The sequence below is a fragment of the Mustela putorius genome, unplaced genomic scaffold, assembly GCF_011764305.1.
Source record: "Mustela putorius furo isolate JIRA1106 unplaced genomic scaffold, ASM1176430v1.1 tig00000480_pilon_pilon_pilon, whole genome shotgun sequence".
In the NCBI taxonomy this organism is placed as follows: Eukaryota; Metazoa; Chordata; class Mammalia; order Carnivora; family Mustelidae; genus Mustela; species Mustela putorius.
In genome coordinates this window covers 2,932,716-2,959,226 of record NW_025421397.1, presented here as the reverse complement: position 1 = coordinate 2,959,226, position 26,511 = coordinate 2,932,716, and the positions used below count along the sequence as shown (strand labels likewise).

At 34.8% G+C, this 26,511-nt stretch overlaps 1 protein-coding gene across 5 annotated transcripts in view; it reads left to right on the top strand.

The window, feature by feature from the left end:
• The window catches only part of PIBF1 (progesterone immunomodulatory binding factor 1), a 196,630-nt gene that overhangs the window by 45,205 nt on the left and 124,914 nt on the right, over positions 1–26,511 (top strand). For all 5 annotated transcript variants that reach the window (XR_006606963.1, XM_045080635.1, XM_004775066.3 and 2 more), the window contains exons 7-10: positions 275–383; positions 646–827; positions 1,933–2,058; positions 14,071–14,169. Coding sequence is in view for 4 of the 5 variants with exons in the window: in XM_045080635.1 (XP_044936570.1) it covers positions 275–383; positions 646–827; positions 1,933–2,058; positions 14,071–14,169 (516 nt within the window). In the remaining variant the exon portion in view is untranslated. The remainder of the gene's footprint in view (positions 1–274; positions 384–645; positions 828–1,932; positions 2,059–14,070; positions 14,170–26,511) is intronic.

Here is a 26,511-nt window from a genome sequence, read left to right as displayed (position 1 = left end):
ATACTTATTTTTTAAAGATAATAAATTTATATTTATGTAGCTGAACAGTCTTCAACAGAGAGTCTCCTAAATTTGAAAAGCAGATACTTTATTGTTCGTAGAATGACACTAAAGCCCCACTGCTGGTTATCTCTGTTAAGTTTCCTGAAACATAGTCAGTGCATTTTAAATGTTCATTGTAAAATTGGATATAAAAAAATAAAATGGGATATAAAATATATATGTATTTGAATTTTATTTTAGTAAAAATAAACAATATATTTGAATTTTATAGTGAGCGTGATGCACTTGAACAGGAAGTAATTGAGTTACGGAGAAAACATGAAATACTTGAAGCCTCTCACATAACTCAAGCTAAAGAAAGAAGTGAATTATCAAAAGAGGTAAGCTTATGGAGTCTCATGCATTTTATCTACAATGATTGTGGACATAGTCCAGGGCAAAATTTTGGGAGGAACAGTTTTCCTTTTTGATGTAGTTAACAAAAAAAGGGACTTGAGTAGGGGTTTGGATGGAAAATTGCAAAATAAGAATGAGCGCATTTTATGTGATAAGTAAGAGCCCAAATGAAAGAAAATAATACAGTAAACCTTGAAGAGTCAGAGGAAGTTGCTTTGGACACTGTCTGTCTCTGTACCTACGTAGGTAACCACCTTACAGCAGACTGTTACTTTGCTGCAAAAAGATAAAGACTATCTCAATCGCCAAAACATGGAGCTTAGTGTTCGCTGTGCCCATGAAGAAGGTCGCCTTGAAAGACTTCAGGTTCAACTTGAAGAAGCCAAAAAGGCTAGAGAAGAGATGTATGAAAAATATGTAACATCCAGGCAAGATTTATGTTATTTTTCACATAAAGATATAAGATATAAATTAGGTATAAATTAACACCAGCTTCTTTGAGGGAAAAACAGGTTTTTTTTTAAAGGTAAATAGGACTGTATTTTTTTTTAATAGGACTGTATTAAGGTAATAATTTATTTTATTTCCTTGTACTATATTCTTATCCTAGTTGATTTTTTTCTTAAGACATAGTGGGTTTTTTTTCCCAATAATGAAAAGCCTATTTCTTTTAGGTCAGCATATAAATGCTATAACTACTGTGTTTTCTTATGACATAATCTTTTTAATTCCCTACAACTAAGGTCTCTATACAAATATATTTTGAAAGAAAGCACATAAGTATCTCTATAGAAGTATCTTTTTGAAAAAACCTGATTGTGGAGCCTAGCTAAGCTGACCTTTCCCTGACTGTAAAACATTAAGAGAAGAATGAGGAGACGGCGCTGCATACAAGCTCTGAAATGAGACTCCTGCATTTCAGTCCTGTCTTCTCTCTTCGACTAGGTGCTTAAGCTATTAGAGTTCTTTTATACCAATACCCCTTATAATCCTTGAGATACTCATTTTTATCAGCACGTCAGAAACTAAAATTTAAAATGTTATCCTTTAACCCTTCACACATTTGTAACTTTTTCCCTAGGCTATGGCATTTTTCATCAGTTTGTGCTCCTGCTAATATTTTGTGACTTTGCTAAGAGATTGCAGTGGTTATGGTCATTGTGCTTAGAAGGAAAGATTTTATAAGGAGTCTATTAGAGTCATTTTGCTTTTGTTTTTAATTTTATTTGTATCTCAACATATAACACACCACATTATTTTTAAATGGTGGGCATTCCATATGCATCAGTTTTCAAGTCTCTGGTCATATGCATTAAAGACTAGTAAAATATTTTTGAAAATTCATGGTTATTCAACATTAATTAACATTTTATATAGTAATTAAGCCTTAATTAAGCCTTTTGGGCAATATATCTAACAGCTATGTTTTTCAAATAACATTGAATATATTGAATATTCAACATAAGATAATAAATCTTACATGAAGGGCAAACAAAAGCAAAATTCATGGATATTACTTTTGACTCCTTGCAGAGATCATTATAAAACAGAATATGAAAATAAGCTACATAATGAATTGGAACAAATCAGGTTGAAAACTAATCAAGAAATTGATCAACTTCGAAGTGCCTCTCGGGAAATGTATGAACGGGAAAACAGGTATTTAAAAAAAAGGAAACTTGTAGGTAAAAGTAGGAAATTTATTTCTCTTTGTTTGAAAGTGTATTTTATTGAAATTAAAGTACTTCTATGACACTCTCTTCTTTAATTCATTAAAGAAAATTTGTCAAATCTAAATTAAAATATAATGAAACATTAAAGTTCTAAGATCTTTGGTAACTAGCTCAGAACAAGGTTCATCAGACCTTAAGTTAAGCCTTTTCACTCTGGTATTCCCGTTATCTCTTTATTACCCTGGTAACTTTTCTTTTTGCCTTTATGGCAGTTCAGATTGAAAACAGAGATGAGGGGCGCCTGGGTGGCTCAGTGGGTTAAAAGCCTCTGCGGCTCAGGTCATGATCCCAGGGTCCTGGGATCGAGCCCTGCATCGGGTTCAGCAGGGAGCCTGCTTCCTCCTCTCTCTCTCTCTGCCTGCCTGCCTCTCTGCCTACTTGTGATCTCTGTCTATCAAATAAATAAATAAAATATTTATTAAAAAAAAAGAAAAAAAAGGAAGTAAGATATATCAGTAGTTCTTCCCAAAACATATAAATGATTTCTCCAAGAAGTTTTTTTAAAACTAGAATAATAATATGAAGTATTACATATACGTCATTTATCTGCTGTCCCTGACAGGTGTTATATTAGATAATCATGAAAATGATCAATTTTATTCATTTTAATCACTTTTAGATTAGTACATATTGGGGTGCCTGGGTGGCTCAGTGGATTAAGCCTCTGCCTTCGGTTCAGGTCATGGTCTCAGGGTCCTGGGATCTAGCCCAGCATCGGGCTCTCTGCTCAGCAGGGCGCCTGCTTCCCCTTCTCTCTCTGCCTGCTTCTCTGCCTACTTGTGATCTCTCTCTCTGTGTCAAATAAATAAATAAAATCTATTAAAAAAAAAAGATTAGTATATATTAGGTTTCCTTAGTTGGTGACTGGTAGTATTAGGGGCAAATAAATACTACTTATTTCGATAGCATCTATTTTTATATACTATCATGCTTCATATGACTTTTGAAAGTTTATATTTTAGGGGGAAAATTATTTTGAAATTTATTATTTTGAAATTATAGTTTGTCAGCACAGATTTGAGTATATAAAATTTTGAAGTTTGTCATCAAGCAAGACTTTAAATCAGACTTAATTCTATAATTATCACTGTAACATGTTATTCTATTAGAAGTACAATAGCAAAAAGTCTGAGAGTTCCGCCCCTCAGTTTTAGGGGTGGGGAATCTCTACTAATGTAGTTGGTCTCTACTGAGGAAAATATGTAATAACTACATGTGCAGAATTATCCTTTGGGTAGAAAACCAACAAAGATCACTTTTTTTAAATTACTGTTAGGGGCGCCTGGGTGGCTCAGTGGGTTAAGTCACTGCCTTCGGCTCGGATCATGATCTCAGGGTCCTGGGATCGAGCCCCGCACCGGGCTCTCTGCTCAGTGCAAAGCATGCTTTCCCCCCCCTGCCCGCCTGCCTCTCTGCCTACTTCTGATCTCTCTCTCTGTGTCAAATAAATAAATAAATAAAATCTTTTTAAAAAAATCACTGTTAAATTGTTATTTTAATAAAACAGATTGAGAGATTTTTATGATAATGATGAAATAACTTTTGAGAAGTTAAATAACTGGACAACCACATGGAAAAAAAATGAAATTAGACCACTTACACTGTACCTAAAAATTAACTCAAAATAAAGACTTGAATGTAAGATCTAAAACTATAAAACTTCTAGAAGAAAACATCAGCAGTAAGGTCCTCAACATCAGTCTTGGCAATCATTTTTTTAATCTGACACCAAAAGCATAGGCAACAAAAGCAAAAATGGCTGTCCAGTTTTCTCAACACCATTTACTGAAAAGATTCCTTTATTTCTGGGCTTTCCATTCTGTTCCATTTATCTGTGTTTATTTTTATGCCAGTGCCGATACTATTCTAATTACTTTAGCTTTGTAATATTTGAAATCAGGCCTTTAGCCCTGTTCCTCTTTCTCAAGATTTCTTTGGTTATTCAGGGACTTTTGTGGCTCCATACAAATTTAGGATTTTTTGTTGTAGTTCTGTGAAAAATGCTGTTGGAATTTTTATAGGGATTGCATTGACTCTCTGGATTGCTTTGGGTAGTATGGATACATCACCAGTCTTTCTAATCCATGATCATGGAATATCTTTCCATTCATTTGTATATTTATTTTCTCCTGTCAATTAAGGAAGAGAGAAAAGTATATATTTAATTGTATATTTATAAATGATTACAAATTAAATACCTGTTTAACCACCATCCAAATTAAGAAGTCAGTGTCAGCACAGAAATGTCCTCGAGAGCTTCCTGCTTAACTTCTTCCTTTCATAAAGAGAACTACTATTCTGATTTTTATGCTAATAACTTTCTTGCTTTTCCTTATACTTTTATTATCTAAATTACCAGTAAATATATAACTCTGAGAAATGTAGTTTAGTTTTTCATATTACACGTGTCACATAAATGGGATCATGCTGCATATATTCTTTTGTGGCTTTATGTGATTCTTCCTATAGCCTTATGATTTTAAGATTCATATGCTATTACATTTTGCACTTCACTGTCATAACTGAAGTACACCATTTTTATGAATTCATGCTTAGGACAGCAGGGACATTAGGAGATTAGAGAGATATGCATAAAGAGAGATTAAAGAATGACAAATTCTTCCATCTTTCAAAATTTTGGTTAGCTCCAACCTGTATTAGGTAAGAATTTAGGACCCTGTACTCATTTCGAAACTTGCTCTTAAGGTTCAAAATGCAGACCAAAAGAAGAGGAATAAGCCTACTATATATACTAAGGTTGATGTTTGAAAAGTTTACATTTGAGCTCTCCAAGCCGCAAATCCACTTATTTTTTTTAATGATTTTTTTTTTTTTTGTATTATTTGACAGACAGAGATCACAAATAGGCAGAGAGGCAGGCAGGGGTGGGGAAAGCAGGCTCCCTGTTGAGCAAAGAGCCTGATGTGGGGCTCGTTCCCAGGACTCTGGGATCATGACCTGAGCTGAAGGCAGAGGCTTAACCCACTGAGCCACCCAGGCACCCCAGCATATCCACTTACTGAGTAAAGATTTATTGTGATCCACCATATGCTAGATACATGCCATAGATATAGCAGTGACCTCTATCTTCACAAAGTTGGTTGTCTAATAGACGTAGTAAAGATAATAAAGAAACAGTAATTATAAGTATGATGATAATAGAGAAGATGACAGGAAACACAGGATGAGACCATATAGAACCAGGGAAGAGTTCTTGACAGAAGAAATACCCATGCTGAGACCTGCGTGATGACTAAGAGTAAGACTGAGTTAGGGGAGGGAAGGGAATTAGGGGAATGAATGTCCAGCATGGATAAAAGCTGGAGATTAATCTGACAATATGAAACTTTTTGAACAAACTGAAAATAATACAGTATGGCTAGAGTGTAGACTGAGAGGCAGAGAGTTCTACAGATTAAAAAGGGAAACAGAGGCACAGATCATACATTTGGACCATTGTCTAGGTAAGACCAGTGGGAAACAACTGAAAGATTTTAAGAATATGTGTTATATGATTTGATTTTATATAAAAAAAGAGACTGCTAGGGGTGCCTGGGTGGCTCAGTTAATTAAACATCTGACTCTTGATCTTGGCTTAGGTCATGATCGAGCTCTGCATCAGACTCCATGCTTGGTGTGGCGCCTGCTTGAGATTCTCTCTCTACTGTTCCTCTGCCCCTGCCCTACACACACAATCATGCCTTGCATGCTCTCTCCTTTTTTTAGAGAGAGAGCGACTGCAGTGTGGAGAGATTAGAGAAGTGGAGCATATGGCTAGAGACATAGAGACTATTCTTTGAGGTTGTTTCTGTTATCAGAATGAAAAGTGATGATAAAATTGGGTTAGTAGCAATAGAGATGGAGAGTAATGGGCCAGATTGGAAACCAGTGTAGGAGGTGGAACCAGCAGGAGAATTCAGTGACTAGACTGGGTTAGGGAATGAGAAGATATTGTCCTCAGGTTTTTGGATTGGGTAGCTAATGTGGATGGTGATGCCATTTTTAAAACATTAGAGAAAAACAAGGCTTTAATAAGAAACCATGATAGAATTAGCTTTATTTGAAGTTTCTGTATAATAGGCAAGCAGAAAAATTGTATAAGGTTCTAAATCTGAAGAGAAAGTTTTGGACATAAGATAGACCTGTGGCATAAGGGTTATTATTTCTATTTTACAAGTAAGTACTTTTAGTCCTGTGACCCGATTCTGTTAGGGCTTTTATAGGCTTTTATTGACTGACTTAATAATCTTAAAATTCATGGGATTATTTCTATGATAACATGCATAATTACTTCCAAACAATCCACATAGCCACATAAACTTTGATATTATAATCAACTTGAGAATTTCCTGATTTTTTAGCTTTTGTTCTTTAAAAAAAAATCCTTTAAAATGCATAGTAATACAGATTTAGACAAATTAGCCCTTTTTCTGTAGGATGCTTGATGCAGATCAATTGAGAAACAGCAGACAGAATCATTACTGGAAGCAGGGAAACTGAAAGCAGATTTCCTTCTCTCCAGTATTGTTCTAACTCCATATGTACATCAAAATGGATACCACCTAACCAGGAAATTTCTGGAACTGGGGCTGCTGTCCTGGAAGCCTCAGCCAGGCCCTGGATGCAGAATGACCCCATGGATATTGACATTAAGATGGGCAGTTGCCACCAGGTGGTGCCAAACTGCAGCCCAGATCCAGAGGGATTTGTGTTGCTCAGAGACCCCAAGCCAGCTAGTTGCATAGGCTCACCTTTGCCATTTATTAACCTCACAGTAATCCAACCCTGTATTTTTTATGGCTGAAACTCTTTGAATCACATTTTCTTCATTATGGCAAGAGGTAACTGTTCTTAGAGCTTGTATCTCACTGGTCTTTGATAGAGTAAAAATTATAGATTATTTTAAAATTTCACAGTATGAGCTAATAAAATAGATGAAGTATTTACACTTGCGTATTTGTACTCAGTCTCCTTACCCCTCCCCCAATTAATATTTTTAGAAGAAAATTAAATGAGATTAGAAAAACATGTTATACCTTTGGTTGGCTTTCTATACACTGGAGGGGGGGATATTAAGAGAGTACTTTTTATTTTCTCTTCTTAGATGTGGAAAAGAAAGATGGAACTCGTGCCTTCTGATCTTGGCATTTGCCCTTGTAATCATACCAGCAGTTTGTGAAGTTAGGAGGTTGAGAGGAAGGGGAAGAGAGTGGAAGAGATAAAAGACTTTAGAAAAGGCAGAGATCAGCAAAGAAAGAACTTCGGTATTTGGGTATATCACAGATACTCTAGTTGGGGTTATAACATGTATGTATGCTTTTTTTTTTTTTTTAAGATTTATTTATTTATTTATTTGACAGAGATCACAAGTAGAGCGGCAGGCAGAGAGAAGGGGGAGGGGGAGGCAGGCTTCCCAATGAGCAGAGAGCCTGATGCGGAGCTCCATCCCAGGCCCCTGGGATCATGACCTGAGCCAAAGGCACAGACTTTAACCCACTGAGCCACCCAGGCGCCCCGTATTTATGCTTTTGCTCAATTTATGAGTTAACGTTTCTTCTCTTCTTCTGTACTTTATATTTGCTTTAAAATCCAGTTTGGAGCTGTGGGAAAGAATGAGTGAAATTCACTCTGTTGGTGAGATTTGTCATATAAATAACTTCTTGCTTAGTAGGTATTTTGTGACTGAAACTTACAGACTCTCTTACACATTTGGAAGAAGAGCATTATTACCTGAACAGGGAGTATATTATGAAAGAGATTAAAAGACTAAATTTAAATTCTGCCTCTGCCACTAAATTAGCTGAGTGAATATCTCACTTAATATCCCTGAAGTTTGATTTCCTCTTCTAGAAAATGAGCTAATACTATTGCACGAGGTGTTCTGTAAGGTCTAAATGAGATCATGTATGTGAAAAATAGATTATATATTATCAAGCTATATATAAATGGTAGTCATTTGATAACCTTTTACCTTTATGCAGTATTTTAAAAATTACAGTATAAACATGAAGGATCAGAATGTCGTTTGTGTCAGTCTAAATTTCTACATAAAATGCTGACTTACTTGTTTCTGGTATCTTTCCTGACCACCCTATTTAAAATGGTGAAATTGCCATGCTTGCTGCCCACTAGCCCCTTCTTTGCTTTATTCTTCTCCAGAGCACTTAGCACCTGCTAACATACTTTGGGTTCTTTTGTATTGGAATGTAATCTCCATGTAAGTAGAAATTTCATCTGTTTTTCAGTGATGGATTCCCAGGTACCAATACCTGGTACATAGTAAGTGCTCAGTAAATATTTGTTGAATGAGAGAATTAGTTGGAACTGCTTTTGAGAAATCAGGTAACTGTTGGTTTAGGTGAAAACGTGTGAGATGGATTTATGAGATGGATTTAATGAAGTAGTCACTCAGTTAACCATCCACCAGATTCGCCCAGTTTTAAACTGAAGGTTGCTGGAGGAGAGGTGGATAGAGGCATAGAATAACTGGGTGATGGACATTAAGGAGGGCATGTGATATAATGAGCAGTGCATATTATATAAGACTGATGAAGAACAGACCTGTACCTCTTAAACCAATAATGCATTATATGTTAATTAATTGAATTAAAATAAAAAAGTAAAAAAAAGGATTTATCCTATTACATTCTAATATATTACATTGTGTTTTATCAGCTTTAAACCTCAACACATGAATGATTTTAAATAAGTTTTTGCATTTTAATGCTTAAACTTTTCATAACTGGTTTTAAACCATGGTTTGGTTAGATACCTCCTCTGGCATAAAGTTTTCACATCTATAAAATGAAAAAATATCTGCCTGACCACCAACTAAAATAAAATGATAGGAAAATATAGTATGTTTAGGCAACAGTAATCTCAAAAAGTTTCTCCTCTGAAAATGCATAGCTTCTCCCAAGAAATTGTGTTACATAAAATTTCCACTTTGCCTTTTTTGCTACGTCATATTCATTCATTTTCAACAATAATTGTTCCTTAATTAAAGGAACAATTACTAGTCACTTAATTATAAGCAGTAGATAATCCACTTGTAGCCCTTCTTGTCTATGCCATTTTTAGAACGAAGGCATCAGGCGTGGAAATGAGCAGTTTTATGTGTTGTCCCGGAAAATAATGTAGAGGTAGGTGATTAATTCAAACACTTTCCCTATAAATAAGCTTGTCATATAAACAGCCTTTTTCAGTCTCTTTTCGTTCCAACTGGAAAGGATGTATTCACTTTTATTAACCAAAAATATTTTTATATAGAGGAAGAAGGAAGATGGGTTGGTTAGTTTTATGCCTGTTGAGCTCTTTTGACAACCATGGTTTTTCACTTTTTATTCCTGGTAAATTTCAAGTTCTGAGTTGTTAGTGATGTTTATTCCAGCTAAGCATGCCATTGGCGTTCGCAAGCTCTGATTTGTTCCTGTTAGAATTTCAGAGGTTCTCAAGGTTTTCTCATTCTTCCAACATTTTTCTTGCCACTTTTCAGGTATAAATTTAGATTTGGCATACTGGTACCATGAAATTTATCTTCTAGTTGTAGGAAGATACATTCCATGTACAGAAATCTGTTGTTAGGTTTGTACTGAGGCTTCAGGTTTTGGTTGTAAGATACTTCTGGCTAAACTTTATATACATGAAATCATCTCTGCACAGATACACTAGTTTGCATATGAAATACATCTATTTTATTATAATATTAAAATCCTTTTACCTAGAGAAATAAACTTTTTAAGTTTCTTGTTTGAATGTTATAATTTAAATGACATTGTCTCCCAGTTGTTTGTCCCCTGAAGTCCTGGTTTATGCCTGTTTCTCTAGCATGATTATTAATAACACCCTCTTTCACTCAAAAATGCCTCAAGTTGAAAAATATGTTATTTGGATACGAGTTATAATATATACTAGGTCACTTTACTTTTGCACTTTCCATAGGATTGATCAGATTTCTTTTTCCTTTTCTGCCATCTTTCCTCTCTACCTTCCATGCACAAATATAGGATGGATAGGAGAGATAAGTATGTGTATGTGGGGGATGAAGTTTGTAGGAAGCAACATGAAAGAATCATGAAAAATGGTTTTGAAATCAAATGCTAGCTTTTTAAAGATCTATTTGAGAGAGAGAAAGAGATTGAAAGAGCATGAGCAGGGAGGGTGAGGAGCAGAGGGTGAGGAACAAGCAGACTTAGTGCAGAGCCCAGCACAGGGCTCAACCTCATGACCCTGAGATCATGACCTGAACCAAAAATCAGGAGTCGGGCACTTAATTGACTGAACCACCCAGGCACCCCTCAAATGTTAAGCCTTTTTAAAAGCATTTTAAAGGATGAAATATTTTAATTTTGTATTTAAAACATTTGTTATAATGCTGACCAGTTGGCCAACTCTCAGCATCTCTCTTTATTATTGTAATTACATTTGATTATACAGTCAATTTGGACTTTTAAAACATTAGATTCATTACCTTCTACATGCTGTGGATAGTCTATCAATTTTTTGAGTTTGTTCTTTTGAAGAACATTAGAATTCCTGCTCTTCCATAATTGTATGTTGTTACATTTTCTAATGTATTTAACATTTGAAATGGATAATTTATTAGTTATATGGCAGTTAGGGTTTTATCTGTGGCCAGAATATAATCCATCTGGTATTCTAGCAAACCAGTCTAATTGGATCTGAAGGAGCATGGACTATAAAAACAATTGTATATATAATATAATCACAGTTCTTTCAAGACTTATTTTTGATTTAACATTTGTGCTGTGAAATTGATGAAGGATAATTGGAAGGCACACAGGCAGGGATGAGGGGCTGACGCCCTAAGAGGAAACAACCCTTAAAAGGATTTTATACGGCCTTGGAAGGAGCCTTCCACCCTCTCCCATATGACAAAAACCTAATAGGATGACAGGTGTGGGAAGGGTTAATCAGATTAAAGCAGCCCACCAACAAGCCCCTAGACTTAGAAAACTCCAGTGGCAACGCCTTCGGGTCCCCTCCCTCCTGGGCAGCTTTGTACTACCACTTTGCTATCACTCAATAAACCTTGCTTTGCTGCCCACCATTCTACCTCTTCATTCTTCAAAGCGGCATGACCTAGAACCACGGGCACCAAGGGAGGAAAAAAGTCCTGCAAGGGAGACAAAAAGTCCTCGATTTCAAGGAGAAACGGTGCCCTTAAGAAAAGCAGCATAATTTGACAAGGAGCCTGGACTCCAGAACCAGACAATTTGGACACCATAGCTTATTTACTTCTGACCTTAGATAAATACTTAACTTCTCTGTGTTTCAGTCTTCTCCTTTGTAAAAAGGAAATAATGATGCAACCTATTTTGTGGGGTTGTTGTGAAGATTAAATGAATTATTATATGCAAAATGCCTAAAATAGTTCCTAGCACATGGCAAGCACTTTATATGTTTGTTACTACTATTATTGTCAGTGAAATAGATTCAGTTCATATCCGATTTAATTTGAAACCTTAAAGGTTAATTAATAATATTAAAGAAAGTATATCTTTCTGTTAAAAGGAATTGTATGGCTTCTTGTATGCAAGGTTGTAGTGGAGATGTGAAAGATATGGTAACTGATAAGGAAATTAGGTTCATACAGAAATCCTACCAGCAGACATCTGTGGGAGGACCTGTTGATAGAAACCTCAACTTCTAGCACTTTCTCGGATTCATTTTAGTTTTCTTTTTTTGAATTACCTTTACTTATTTGCCCTTCAAGATCCAACATACATATCTTCCCTTCATTCACTCATCTTTCTTCCTCCAGTTAAAAAATAATCAACTCCTCTTCTTTGTGGCCTTGAAATTTTGTTATGCCTTAATATAGCACTAATTATAGTTAACTGGATGATATAGATTGTGGCATCTTGAATCCATTATAACCTTCTAATCATACCTCCACTCAAGCCCTATTATTAGTTTATTCTGGGTTTCATTTTATTCTCTATGACTTACTTTTATTTCTAATGCCCATTATTGCCAGAAACGAAATATTGTTAGGGACTGAACTTCTCTACCTACTAAAGAAGCATTGATTAATAGTACTATAATTGCAGTCTGCTTGGAATTTTACTGTTGAAATAACTCAGAGAATAATGAAGCTATCTTTGAGAAATGAAAATTACAACCATTTTGTGATGATTTACTGACTAAAATTTATAGATCATCTAGGAATGAAAAATATATAAATATTTAATATGCTTAAAGAATTTAATTCTATGTATAAAACTAAATTTTCATGTTTCAGTTTGATAGAATAGTTTTAGAAGGTCATTACAATCAGGATAATATCAGAAAATAATGACATGACATTTTGTGATATCTATTTTAAAATGCACTTCCATTTGGATAATATTTACAAAAGCTGTTTCCTTTTTAGTGTTATCTGTACTACAGTTTTTTTTTAACTATTTTATTTCTGCCTCATAAACCATTTGACTGATGAATCTCCATTGGTTGATGTGTTTCCAATTTTAATTTTGTTGTTAGCATCACAGTGTAAAAGATGACATTTCATAGTGGCACAGCAAGTAAGCATTCCTATCCAATAGTTATTACATAGATTTATTCAAATGATGTGGGTTTTCATGGCTTTCTACTGACATTCTCCATGAATAATAAACACAAAATCCTAATACCCAATCCACTTCTTAATGGGGGATGTGATGATATGATGTAAAAAACCATTTGCTTTGCAGTAGAGACATCCTTGGGCTCAAATTATGGCTTTAACATGGGATTTGACTTTGAAGTAGGTACTTGAGCTCTTGAACTCCAGTTTACTCCACTAGGAAACAGGTTAGAAAATAAAACATAAGGAATTTGTAGAAATTGGGTGTGCACAATCATTTATGTTACACTCTACATTTATTTACAACTATGTTAGGGAAGAGGATTTTTTAAAAATTAAGTGGCTCTCTGAAAGAAGCTTCCTGTTGATCTTTTTCTTGATCCAGACTTCCGCTTTGATTAAAAAAACAAAGGAGATTTGATCTTTAAAGGCTCATATCTTGCTGTGGCACTCTTGTTACCTTCTGCCTTTTGGACATTATCCTTAACTGTCACTAAATTTATCTTTCTCTCAATTTCAGTTCCTGCTGTCATCAGTATTATAAGTGAAGGACTTAACCTAATGCTCTGGCTTCATGCTTTCTTGACCCCTACCTGAATATTGACCTTTATCTCATCTCTCCTTCACTTAGCTACTTTACTGGTCACACCCTGGATCTTGGGATCAACTAAAATGATGTCACTGAAAGTACTGTTCTGCCTCCACATTACCATCCTTTAACAGCAATCTCTAATCTTCCATCTTGCTTGTACACTATTTACATTTATCTGTTTGTCATCTTAACAGGACTCCATGTCCTTTGCCCCTTCTACTTTGTCCTAACCTATCAGCTCTCTTGAGTTCTTGAGTTCTCTTCTTTTCCATTCCTCTATAAGTGAGATCCCAGGGCCATCACTTCAATTTACTCATATCCCAAACTTTGTTCCCATTTTGACACTTGCGATCTCTATATTATACTTTTCATTTAAAATGTTTTAGAGAACATTTATTAACTTCTCAAGAGCTCGGTTTCTTCCGGATATTTTATAATCATACCTACTTCACTAGATTATGGTAAGGTTTAAACAAGTTACTGTATATATAAATTGTTGAGCCTACCTTCACCCCATGTGGAGATAAGTTATGGAGAAAGATAATGTGAGATATAGAGATAGACCATGTTTGCACCTGCATTACTGTCCTGCTACAGAAAAACACCAAGGCAGGCAAATTCATATAATATGCACCTTGGGTCACCACCCTTCAGTGGGTCCTTAAAAGTGTCAGATAATTCTAAGCAAACACATTTGTGAAACTTTAAAAGATAGATATTTTGTTTTTGGAACAAATGAGTATATGTTTAAATTTTAGAAATCTCCGAGAAGCGAGGGACAATGCTGTGGCAGAAAAGGACCGAGCAGTGATGGCTGAAAAGGATGCTTTAGAAAAACATGATCAGCTCTTAGACAGGTAAGCATTCTAAAAATCTGGAAATGTTAAAAACTCTTTTTTTATTTTCGTTGCTTTAACTTTTTCTTCTAAGGAAAAATATTTTTAATAGAAGTATAATATTTAATTCCATTGAACTATAGTTACATGCATTGTTTTTGTAATATGTAATTATTGCATATACTAAAACAAGATATAGCACATTACAGTCACCCTACAGAGTTTCCTTGTATGCCTTTTATCCATCTCAACCACTATTCCTCAAAAGGTAAACACTGTCTCATTTCTGTCACCATGGCTTAGTTTTGCTCGTATTGGATTGAAAATGAATGGAATTGTATAGTATATACTTTTTTGTGTCTAGCTTCTTTCATTCAACATTATATTTTCATCCATTTTGTTGTTATATCAGTAGCTCATTCCTTAGTGTTGCTGGGTATGAATATACCACAGTTTGTTTTATTTACTCACCTATCAGTGGACATTTAGGTTGTTTCCATTAGGTTGTTTCCGTTTTGTAGCTATCATGAATGAAGCTACTGTGAACTTTTTTATAAAGTCTTGTTTGGGTATATGGTTTTTTATTGATCTTTGGTAAATTTTCGCTAGGAGTTGAATTGCTAATCATAAAGTGGAAGGAGTTTTACTTTAAAAGAACCTACTGAACTTGAGTCCAAAGTGTTAATAACATTATATGTCCCCAGATCATTTCTTAAAAATCTGTATGCTCTGGCTCATATGTGTTGGAGAAAGGGAAAGAAAGAAAATGATTTGTCTTTAATTTATCAATAGAAAAGTGTATTTATTTTTAGTAATCTAGCTAATAGGAAAATCATTGATGAGTATTAAGGTAAATACTGTTGAACACTCTAGATTATCAGTGGTTTGACTACATACAGAGTAAACAGAATCATTACCCTTTTTTTTTTTTTTTTTTTTTTTTAAAGATTTTTATTTATTTATTTGACAGAGAGAAATCACAAGTAGATGGAGAGGCAGGCAGAGAGAGAGAGAGAGAGGGAAGCAGGCTCCCTGCTGAGCAGAGAGCCCGATGCGGGACTCGATCCCAGGACCCTGAGATCATGACCCGAGCCGAAGGCAGCGGCTTAACCCACTGAGCCACCCAGGCGCCCCGAATCATTACCCTTTTATTTCAACTTTTATTTTGAAAATAATTTCAGAGAGAAAAGTTGCTAAACTAGTTCGTCAAGTTTCCATATACCTTTCACATACTGATAAACTTTGAAAATAACTCAGTGAAGCTTTTAATGATTAAATGAAGACTTACAGATTCATTTGTGATTTAAGCAATATCTGACACTAAAAGTTGAGGTAAGTCTTCATATAATTAAACTATTACTGAGATCTTCTAGAAGTGGCTCAAATTGTTATACTTCTGAATTCACATCAACTTTATAAACTTGGCACATTAATAAAAATAATATTAGAGGAGTCTCTTCTGTAATGTGAACGTATATCTAAATCCAAATATTTTAATATAAAATACATTTATAAATCAACAGTTTTTATTGGATTGCTGTTATAACCTACCATAAGATCTTTTATTATGTATAACCCTTGCATTTATGAAACTATATGTTATACATGAAAGATTTATTTGGCTTTTTGTTGATGTTGTTTTTTAATGTGACTTTTTAGGAATGGTCTAGAATAACACTGATGGACAAACTAACAAACTTCAAAAGAAAGTACAAGTTTTTAGCCAGTAAAACAGAACTGTTATATTCGGGCAGAATTTTATAACTTACTAGCATTTCATTTTTGTGAATTTGGAGAAAAGAGAATAGTAAATATGACCTTAACATTGGCTTTTTTATATTTTTCTCACCTCTCTTTTGTTCTAAACTCTGGTTCTCTAAAATCCTTCTTACCTTACTTGCCCATATACTAGCAACTGGTATTTATCCTAAAGGCCGTGGGATGCTTTAGTCCTTAAAGGGATCTTTTGAATTATTGAGAATTCAATCATTTAAAGTTTGTAAAGCATGTAGAACAGTGTCTTGCACATAACTAGTAATATAGGAATGTTTGTTTTTATTATTATAAAATAATTGTTCAATTAGTTCTGAACTCTTGCTATTTAAAAGTTGATCTTTTAAAATAATTTTCCACTAGAATTTTGAATAAACTGGAACAGCTCATTTTTCCCATTAAGGTTTAATTGATACACAGTATTATATTTTATTTCAGGTGTACAACATAGTGACTCAGTATTTATACAAATTATAAAAGGATCACTACAATAAGTTACTATCTGTCACCATGTAAAGTTTTTAAAATGTTATTGACTGTATTCCTTATGTTGTACATTACATCCCCATATATTATTTATTTTATAACTAGAAGGCTGTACCTCTTAATCCCCTTCAACTATTTCTTCCATCCCTCCATCTGCTCTCTCCTCTGGCAACCATCAGTGTATTTGAGTCTGTTTCTGCTTTTGTTTGTTCGTTTGTTTTGCTTCTTAGATTCCACATGTAAATGAAATCATAAGGTATTTGTCTTTCTCTGATTTATTTCACTTACCATAATATGCTCGAAGTCTACCCATGCTGTTGTAAATAACAAGATTCCATTCTTTATTAGAACTAATATTCTTGGGGGGGTGTACACACATACTTACATACATTTACACACATACACACACAACACATCTTCTTTATCCATTCATCTGTCTGTGGGCACTTGGGTTGCTTTGATACTTTGGCTGTTGTAAATGATGCTTTGATTAGCATAGGAGTGCTTGTATCTTTTCAAATTAGCGTTTTTGTTTTCTATGGATAACAGAATTATAGTTATCTATAGCTATAGAATTGCTGGATCATATGGTCATTCTATTTTTAACTTTTTAAAGGAACCTCCAAATTATTTTCCATAGTTGCTATATCAATTTTCATTTGCACCAAAAGTGCACAAGAGTTCCTTTTCTCAAGTGCTCCACATCACTTGTCATCAAGGAAATACAAATCAAAACCACAGTGAGATACCACCTCACGCCAGTCAGAATGGCTAAAACAAGTCAGGAAACAACAGATACTGGCGAGAATGCGGAGAAAAGGGAACCCTCCTTCACTGTTGGTGGGAATGCAAGCTGGTGCAGCCACTCTGGAAAACAGCATGGAGGTTCCTCAAAAAGTTGAAAATAGAGCTACCCTACAACCCAGCATTTGCAGTACTGGGTATTTACGCTAAAGATAAGAATGTAGTGATCCAAAGGGGCACGTGCATCCAAATGTTTATAGCAGCAATGTCCACAAGAGCCAAACTATGGAAAGAACCTAGATGTTCATCAACAGGTGAATGGATAAAGAAGAGGTGGTATATCTATACCATGGAATACTGTGCAGCCATCAAAAGAAATGAAATCTTGCCATTTGTAACAATGAGGATGGAACTAGAGGGTATTATGCTGAGCGAAATAAGTCAATCAGAGAAAGACAATTATTGTATGATCTCCCTGATAGAGGAATTGGAGAGGTAAAATGGGGAGTTTCACGAGTAGGGAAGCAAAAAATGAAATAAGATGGGATTGGGAGGGAGACAAACTGTAAGAGACTCTTAATCTCACAAAACAAACAGGGTTGCTGCAGGGAGGGGGGTATGGAGAGGTTTGGTTGGGTTATATGGACATTGGGGAGGGTATGTGCTGTAGTGAGTGCTGTGAAGTATGTAAGCCTGATGATTCACAGACCTGTAACCCTAGGGCAAATAACACATTATATGTTAATTTTAAAAATAATAATTTGGAAAATTTTTTTTTTAAAAAAGAGTTCTCTTTTCTCTACATCCTCACCAACATTTGATATTTCTTGGCTTTTCAGTAATAGCCATCCTGACAGCTATTAGGTAATACCTCTTTGTGGTTTTGATTTGTGTTTCCCTGATAATTAGTGATGTTGAACATTTTTTTCATGTGCCTTTTGGCAATCTGTATGTCTTTGGAAAAATGTCTATTCCGGTCCTCTGCGCATTCTGTAATCAGATTGTTTTTTAACCTTAACCTGTGTGAGTTCTTTTTCTAATTAGATACTAATCTCTATTTATATATATCATCTGCAAATATCTGCTCCTATTCCGTATGTTGTGTTTTTGTTTTGTTGATAATTTTCTTTGCTGTAAAAAAACTTTTTAGTTTGATGGAGTCCCATTTGTTTATTTTTCTGCTGTTGTCTTTGTCTGAGGGGACAGATCCAAAATAATAATGCTAAGATCAATGTCAAAGAATTACTGCCTGTGTTTTTTTCAAGGAGTTGTGGTTTCAGGTCTTATGTTTAGGTCTTTAATCTGTTTTTGAGTTTATTTTTGTTTATGGTATAAGAAGGTAGTCCAGTATAGGTGGCTTTCCAGTTTTCCCCAATACCATTTACTAAGAGATTCTTTTTTTCCAGTATATATCCTTGCTTCCTTTGTCATACATAGATTAATTGACCATTTAAGTATGGGTGTATTTCTGTGCTCTCTAGTCTGTTCATTGATCTATGTCGGCTTTTGTGCCAGTACCATACTGTTTGATTACTTTAGATTTATGGTATAGTTTGAAAAACGGTTGTGATAATTGAGCTTTACTCTTCTTTCTCAAGATTGCTTTGGGTATTCAGGGCCTTTCATGGTTCCATACAAATTCTAGTATTATTTGTTCTAGTTCTATGAAACTGCCCTTAATATTTTGATAGGGATTGCATTAAATTTGTAGATTGCCTTAAGTTAGATATTTTACCAACATTAGTTCTTCCAATTCTTCAATGTTGTATATCTTTCCACTTAGTTGTTCTTAGTTTCTTTCATCAATGTGTTACAATTTTCAGAGTACAGGTCTTTAACCCCTTGGTTAAATTTATTCCTAGATATCTTACTCTTTTTGATGGAATTTTAGATAGAATAGTCTTCTTAATTTCTCCTTCTGAGAGTTTGTTATTAGTGTACAGAAATGCAACAAATTCATGTGTATTAATTTTGTATCCTCCAGGTTTACTGAATTTATTTGTTAGTTCTGTTAGTTTGGTGGAGTCTTTAGGGTTTTCTATATATAGTATCCCATCATCTGCAGATAATGACAGTTTTATTTCTTCCTTTCCAGTATGGATGCCATTTTTTTTTTTTCAGTCTAACTGCTGTAGCTAAGGACTTCTAGTAGATGTTGAATAAAAGTGGTGAGAGTGGGCATCCTTATCTTGTTCTTGATCTTAGAGAAAATGCTTTTAGCTTTTCACCATTGAGTATATTAGGTGTGGCTTTGTCATCCATGGTCTTTATTATATCTAAGTACGTTACCTCTATACTCATTCTGTTGAGGGTTTTTATCATAAATGGATGTTGAATTTTGTTGAATGGTTTTTCTCTATCAAGATGATTGTAGGATTTTTATTCTTCATTATGTTGATATGGTATATCATGTTGAATGATTTGTGGGTGTTGAACCATCTTTGTATTCCTAAAATAAATCCTTATTCATGGTGTATGATCCTTTTAATGCCTTGCTGAATTTGGTTTGCTAATATTTTTTGAGGATTTTTGCATCTGTGTTCATCAGGGATTTTGACCCATAATTTTATTCTATGGTGTCTTTGTCTGGTTTTGGTATCAGGTTAATACTGACCTCATAAAATGAGTTTGGGAACATCCTTCCTCTTCAATTTCCTGGAATAATTTGAGAAAGATAAGTATTAATTGTTCTAAATGTTTGGTAGAATTTACCTAAGGAGCCATCTGGCCCTGGTCTTCTGTTAGGAGTTTCTTTTATTACTAATTTAGTTTCATTTCTAGTAAACCAGTCTATTTAGTTTTCTATTTCTTCATGATTTAATCTTGGAAATTGTGTGTTTTTATGAATTTATCCATTTCTTCTAGGTTGTCCAATTTGTTAGTGTATGCTTGTTCATAGTTGTCTCCTGTGATCCTTTGTATTTCTGTGGTGTTGGTTGTAATTTTATTTTATTTTATTTATTTGGACCCTCTCTCTGTTTCTGGATGAGTCTGTCTAAAGGTTTATCTGTTTTGTTTATCTTTTAAGAAACTGCTTTTAATTTCATTGATCTTTTTCTTTTTTGGGGGGGTGGGAGAGGTCTCTGTTTCATTTATTTTCACTCTGATCTTTATTACTTACTTCCTTCTTAAACTTTGGACTTTGTTCTTAATTTTCTAGTTCATTTAAATCCTGGTTTGCTGCTGCTGCTGTTGTTGTTGTTGTTTGTTTTTGTTTTGTTTTGTTTTATTTCCTTTTGCCACCCTGTGTCTTTTGATTGGAGAAGTAGGTCTATTTACATTTAAAGCAGTTGTTAGTAGGTTTTGTTCATTGTTTTCTGCTTGGTTTTGTAGTTCATCTCCATTTCTTTCTTCTTTTCTTACTCTTTTTCCTTTATGGTGTGATGCCTTCATTTGGTGTCATGTTTATAAGTCCTTTCACTATTTTTCTTGTATATATTATAAGTTTTTGGTTTGTGGTTACCATCTCTCTCTCTACATATATTTATAACAATCTATTTTAAGTCAATGGCTGCCTAAGTTCAAATGCATTCTAAAAGCACATTTTTACTCTGCCCCTTACCATGTTTTATATTTTGATGTTATATTTTACATCTTTTTATTTTGTATATTCTTCAACTAATCATTATAGTTATACTTGATTTTACTTCTTCTTAATCTTCATACTAGCTTTATAACTCATTAATTTACTATCTTTATAATTACCTTTAATAGTGAGAATTTTTTCTTTCATTTATTTCCCTATTTCTAGTTACAGCCTTTCCTACTTAAAGACATCTGAATCTTCAACATTTCTTATAAGGCTGGTCAAGTGGTGGGAAACTCCTTTAGTTTTGCTTGTCTAGAAAACTATCTCTCCTTCAATTCTGAATGATAACCTTACTGGGTGGAGTGTTCTTCATTCTGAGTTTTTTCCTTCCAACACTTTGAATATATCATGCCCCTCTCTTCTGACCTGTGAAGTTTCTGCTGAAAAATCAGCTGATAGTCTTACAGAGGTTCCCTTGTATGTGACTAGCTGTTTTTCTCTTGCTGCTTTTAAGATTATCTCCTTATCTAATATTTGGCATTTTAATTATAATGTGTCTTGGTGTAGATCTCTTTGGGTTCATCTTGTTTTGGACTGTCTGTGCTTCATGGACTTTAGTATTTGTTTCCTTCCTTAGGTTGGAAAAATATTCAGATATTATTTCTTCAAATAAGCTTTCTGCATCTTTCTCTCTTTTCTCTTTCTGGAATTCCTGTGATGCAAATGTTAGTACATTTGATTTTGTCCCAGAGGTCCCTTTAACAATTCCCATTTTTAAGAATTCTTTTTTTTTTTTTCTTTTCTGATGGGGTGATTTGTACCACTAGTCTATTTTTCTGTATCATCTGATCTCCCTTGATTCCCTCTTGTATTTTTCATTGGAAAACTAGGTCCATTTACATTTAAAACAGTTGTTAGTAGGTAGGTATTTATTGCCATTTTGTTCATTGTTTTCTGGTTGTTTTTATATAAACCAGCTCTGGTTGCTATATTCTTGTGTTTTTTCTTTGTTAAAGTTCATCCATTCTTCTCCCAGGTTTGGTGATCATCTCTATGACCATCCCTTTGAGCTCTTTATCAGATAGATTATTTATCTCTCTTTCATTAAGGTCTTTTTCTGGGTTTTTATCTTGTTTTTTTCATTTGGAATTATGTTTTTCTGTCTTCTCATTTTGCCTGATTTTTGTGTTTGTTTCTGTGTATTAGGCAAATTGGCTACCTCTCCTTGTCTTCAGGAGTGACTTTTTATAGATGTCCCCTGGGATCCAGAACTGTAGTCCCGCCTGCTCACCAAGCCAGGTGCTCATGGGGTTTCCCATATGTAAGCTGTGTTCACCCAGCCGTTGTGGCACAGTAACAGCTGGAAAAAAATCCCCCTGCAAAGGGATATAATGTTGCTGAATAAAGTCAGAAAAGTAGGATTTTTGATGTCCCTGCAATTTAATTCTTACTTAATTAATCTGTAAATTGAGTATAATTCATGGCAAAAATTTCCAAAAAAATTATTAGTGAAACTTGACAAAACGACTAGGATTCTTCTTCAGAGTTGTTGTGGTTATTCTTGTACCTGCCTATCCTTGTACCTTCATTTTTTCCATGTGAATTTTTATAGTTATATTTTTCACATTATACCTTTTATGATCCCAAGTTCATTTTGGGTATGGTATAGATAGAAAACTAATCTATTTTTCATGAAAATGTCAGTTTCTTTTTTTTTTTTTTTAAGATTTTATTTATTAATTTGACAGAGAGAGATCACAAGTAGATGGAGAGGCAGGTAGAGAGAGAGAGAGAGGGAAGCAGGCTCCTTGCTGAGCAGAGAGCCCGATGCGGGACTCGATCCCAGGACCCTGAGATCATGACCTGAGCCGAAGGCAGCAGCTTAACCCACTGAGCCACCCAGGCGCCCCGAAAATGTCAGTTTCTTTAAGTTAAACTATACATTTAATGGGATCCAAGTAGAAATATCAGCAAGTTTGTTTGTGTTTTGTTTTTAAGTCTAACTTCCTCTTGTGTTGGTTGGTGTTAGAAAGCACAAGCTTTTGGGATCTTAATAAGGGGAAGTGAGTTAGGGATGCATTTAGATTAAGTGCTTTACAGTAATTTCTGTTTATAGTAAAATTATTGCCAGCCGTTTCTTACTAGCAGTGACTTCAGGACTATTCTTTTTTTTTTTTTTTTTTTTTAGATTTTATTTATTTATTTGACAGAGATTTCAAGTAGACAGAGGCAGGCAGAGAGAGAGGAGGAAGCAGGCTCCCTGCTGAGCAGAGAGCCTGACGTGGGGCTTGATTCCAGGACCCTGGGATCATGACCCAAGCCAAAGGCAGAGGCTTTAACCCACTGAGCCACCCAGGCGCCCCACTTCAGGATTATCCTTTCCATCTATCCAACCCCCGTAAGTGTTGAGAACCAGGAATATGTCTTAGGTAACCATTACTGGAATGAGGCCTTCTTTCTTTATGGAGGATATGCAAGATGCAATAATATCTTGTTTTGGAGGAGATGCCCTGGAGTTTGTCAGACATTGGGTTACTGATGTGATGTGTTCCTGAATCTTCGTAATTTTTTTCTTTCCAGCTTTATTGAAGTATAATTGGCAAATAAAACTATAAGATATTGAAAGTATGTAAACTGATGGTTTGTTATAGGTATACATTTTGGAAAGATCAAGTTAACACATTTCTTACCTCACATGTTACCTTTTTATTTTTCTCTCGGTGAGAACATTTAAATTTTACTCTCTTAGCAAATTTCAATTACACAATATAGTGTTAGCAACTATAGTAACGATATTATACATTAGATCCTCGGACTTTTTTCATCTTACAGCAAAAATTTTTTAACCAGACATTAAATCTATGATTTATATGGAAAAATTAAATAAATGAGTTTCTGAATCAGAAATTTAACAAATTTTAAGATTAAGGTTAAGAGTCTCTTGTGGTTTGTCTCCCTCTCTGGTTTCATCTTGTTTTATTTTTCCCTTTCTTCCTATATGAGCCTCTTTTTTTTTTCTTAAATTCCAGATATGAATAATATCATATGATAATTGTCTTTCTCTGATTGACTTACTTCACTTAACAGTATACCCTCTAGTTCCATCCACATCGTGGCAAATGGCAAGATTCCAATTTTTTGATGCCTGAGTAGTATTCCATTGGCTGTATCCATTCATGTGTCACTGGACATCTGGGCTCGTTCCATAGTTTGTCTATTATGGACATTGCTGCTATAAACATCGGAGTGCATTATATTTGTATCCTTTGCATAAATACCTAGTAATACAATTGCTGGGTCATAGGGTAGCTCTGTTTTCAATCTTAAGGAACCGCCATCCTGTTGTATAGAGTGGTTGTACCAGCTTGCATTCCCACCAACAGTGTAACAGGGTTACCCTTTCTCTGCATCCTCACCAACATCTGTTGTTTCCTGACATTCAGAGTAACTACTAAAAGATTTGAATTTAGTGCTATTGTATTTCCTATAAAATTACTGTTTCTGCATATTGTCTCTGTTCCTTTCTGGTATGTGTTACTTTTAAGCTCTCTTTTTCCTTAGAGGACCCTTTAATATTTTTTGTAGGGCTGGTTTAGTGATCACAAATTCTTTTAGTTTCTGTTTGTCCTGGCAGCTTTTTATCTCTCCTGTTTTTTTTTTTTTTTAAAGATTTTATTTGTTTATTTGACAGAGAGAGACAGAGAGGTCACAAGTAGGCAGAGAGGCAGGCAGAGAGAGAGAGAGAGGGAGAAGCAGGCTCCCCGCCAAGGAGAGACCCTGGGATCATGACCTGGGCCGAAGGCAGAGGCTTAACCCACTGAGCCACCCAGGCGCCCCTATCTCTCCTGTTTTGAATGACATCCTTGCTGGTTAAAGTATTCTTGGCTGCATATTTTTCTCATTTAGCACCCTGAATATATCATGCCTCTTTGTTCTGACCTGCCAGGTCTCTGTGGCTATGTCTTCTGCCAGTCTAATGTTTCTACCCTTGTAGGTTAAGGACATCTTGTCCCCAGACTGCTTTCAAGATTTTCTATTTGTCTCAGATTTACAAGTTTCACTGTAATATATCAAGGTGTTGACCTATTTTTATGGATTTTGAGGTGCGTTCTTTGTGCCTCTTGGACTTGAATGCCTGAGTTCTCCACTATAATTTGCTCTGATAAACCTTCTGCCTCTCTCAATCTCTCTCTCCTCTTCTTCTGGGATCCCAATTATTCTAATATTGTTTTGCTTTGTGGTATCACTTGTCTCTTGAATTTTACCCTCCTGATCCAATAGTTATCTCTCCTTTTGTCAGCTTCTTTAATCTCCATCATTTTGTCTTTTGCCTCATTTATCCTAGCAGCTAGAACCTCCTTTTTTGATTGCTTCTCATTAAAGCCTTTTTTATTCCAACCTGATTAGATTTTAGTTCTTTATTTCTCTAGAAAGGGATTCTCTATGTCTTTTATGCTTTTTTCAAGCCTAGCTAGTATCTTTATAATCTTACTTATTATTCATTTTGACATCTTACTTATGTCCATACTGATTAGATTCATGGCAGTCAGTACTGCCTATTGTTCTCTTTCATGAGGTGAGTTTTTCCTGTCTTGTCATTCTGTCCAAAGAAGGATAGATGAACAAAAGAACAAAATACTAAAATGGCAACAATGACCCCTGAGAAATATACCCTAAACAAATCAGAAGAGACCCAAAACCAGAAAAAAAAAAAAAGAATATTATCAGACAGGTGAACAGAATAGAGCAATGTGTGTGTATTTGGTCTATTTGTTAGAAAACTAGATCCCAGCCATAAAAAAAGGAAAACTTACTTATGTACAAAAATAAAATTAAGTACAATGAGAGGATAGACTATAACTGCAAAAATGAAAATTAAAAGGCAAAAAAAAAAAAAGAAAGAAAGAAAAGCAAAGAAGGAATAAACAGACAGGTGAGCAGATCAGAGCAATACACTGTGTCCTGGTCTGTTTCCTAGAAGAAACTGCAACCCAAAATTGTAAAGAAAGAAATATATATATATATACAAAATAAAATTAAATACATTAAAAGGATAGATGCAACTGTAAAGATGAAAATTTAAGAAGACTTTAGAAAAAAAAGAAAAAAGAGAATATGATCAGAAAGGTGAAGAGAATAGAGCAATACAATATATCGTGGGTTGTATTTTGTTCTGTTTATTAGAGGAAACTGCATCCCAAAATTGTAAAGAAAGCAAAACTTAGGTATATGTAAAAATAAATACAATGAAAGATAGAATGTAATTGTAAAAATGACAATTTAAAAAGATTTTTAAAAAAGAGTTGATAAAATAAGAAATTGGTTGAAAAAGGAAAGAGAAAAACATTAAAATTGAAATATTAAAGAAACATGTAAAAAAAAAAAAGCATGAATTCTGTATACTATTTTCCCCTGGCACTGCAGTTTTGCAGTTCTGTGTGGTCAGTAAACTTGGTCTTATCTCGATCTTGCTGCTGATCTTCTGGGGGAGGGGAATGTTGTGCTGATTCTTAGGTGTCTTCTCCCCAGGTAGAATTGCACTGCCCTTACTAGGGGTCCAGGCTAAGTAATCTGCTCTGGATTGCTCTATGTGACTTTCAGCCCCTGAAGGCTTTCCACACCACTCTGGAGGATGAGAATGAAAATGGCTGCTTCCCAATCTCCAGCACCAGAGCTGAAAGCTCACACCTCCCAACTCCTCACTACACTCTCGGGGAAAGTCAATCAGTTACTCTTGTCTCTCTGGTCCACCCTCTGTGCTCAAGCATTTGAGCATCTGTGATCAAGCATTTCTGTCTCTTCCATGCAATTCAGTTTCAAGTTTCCAAACC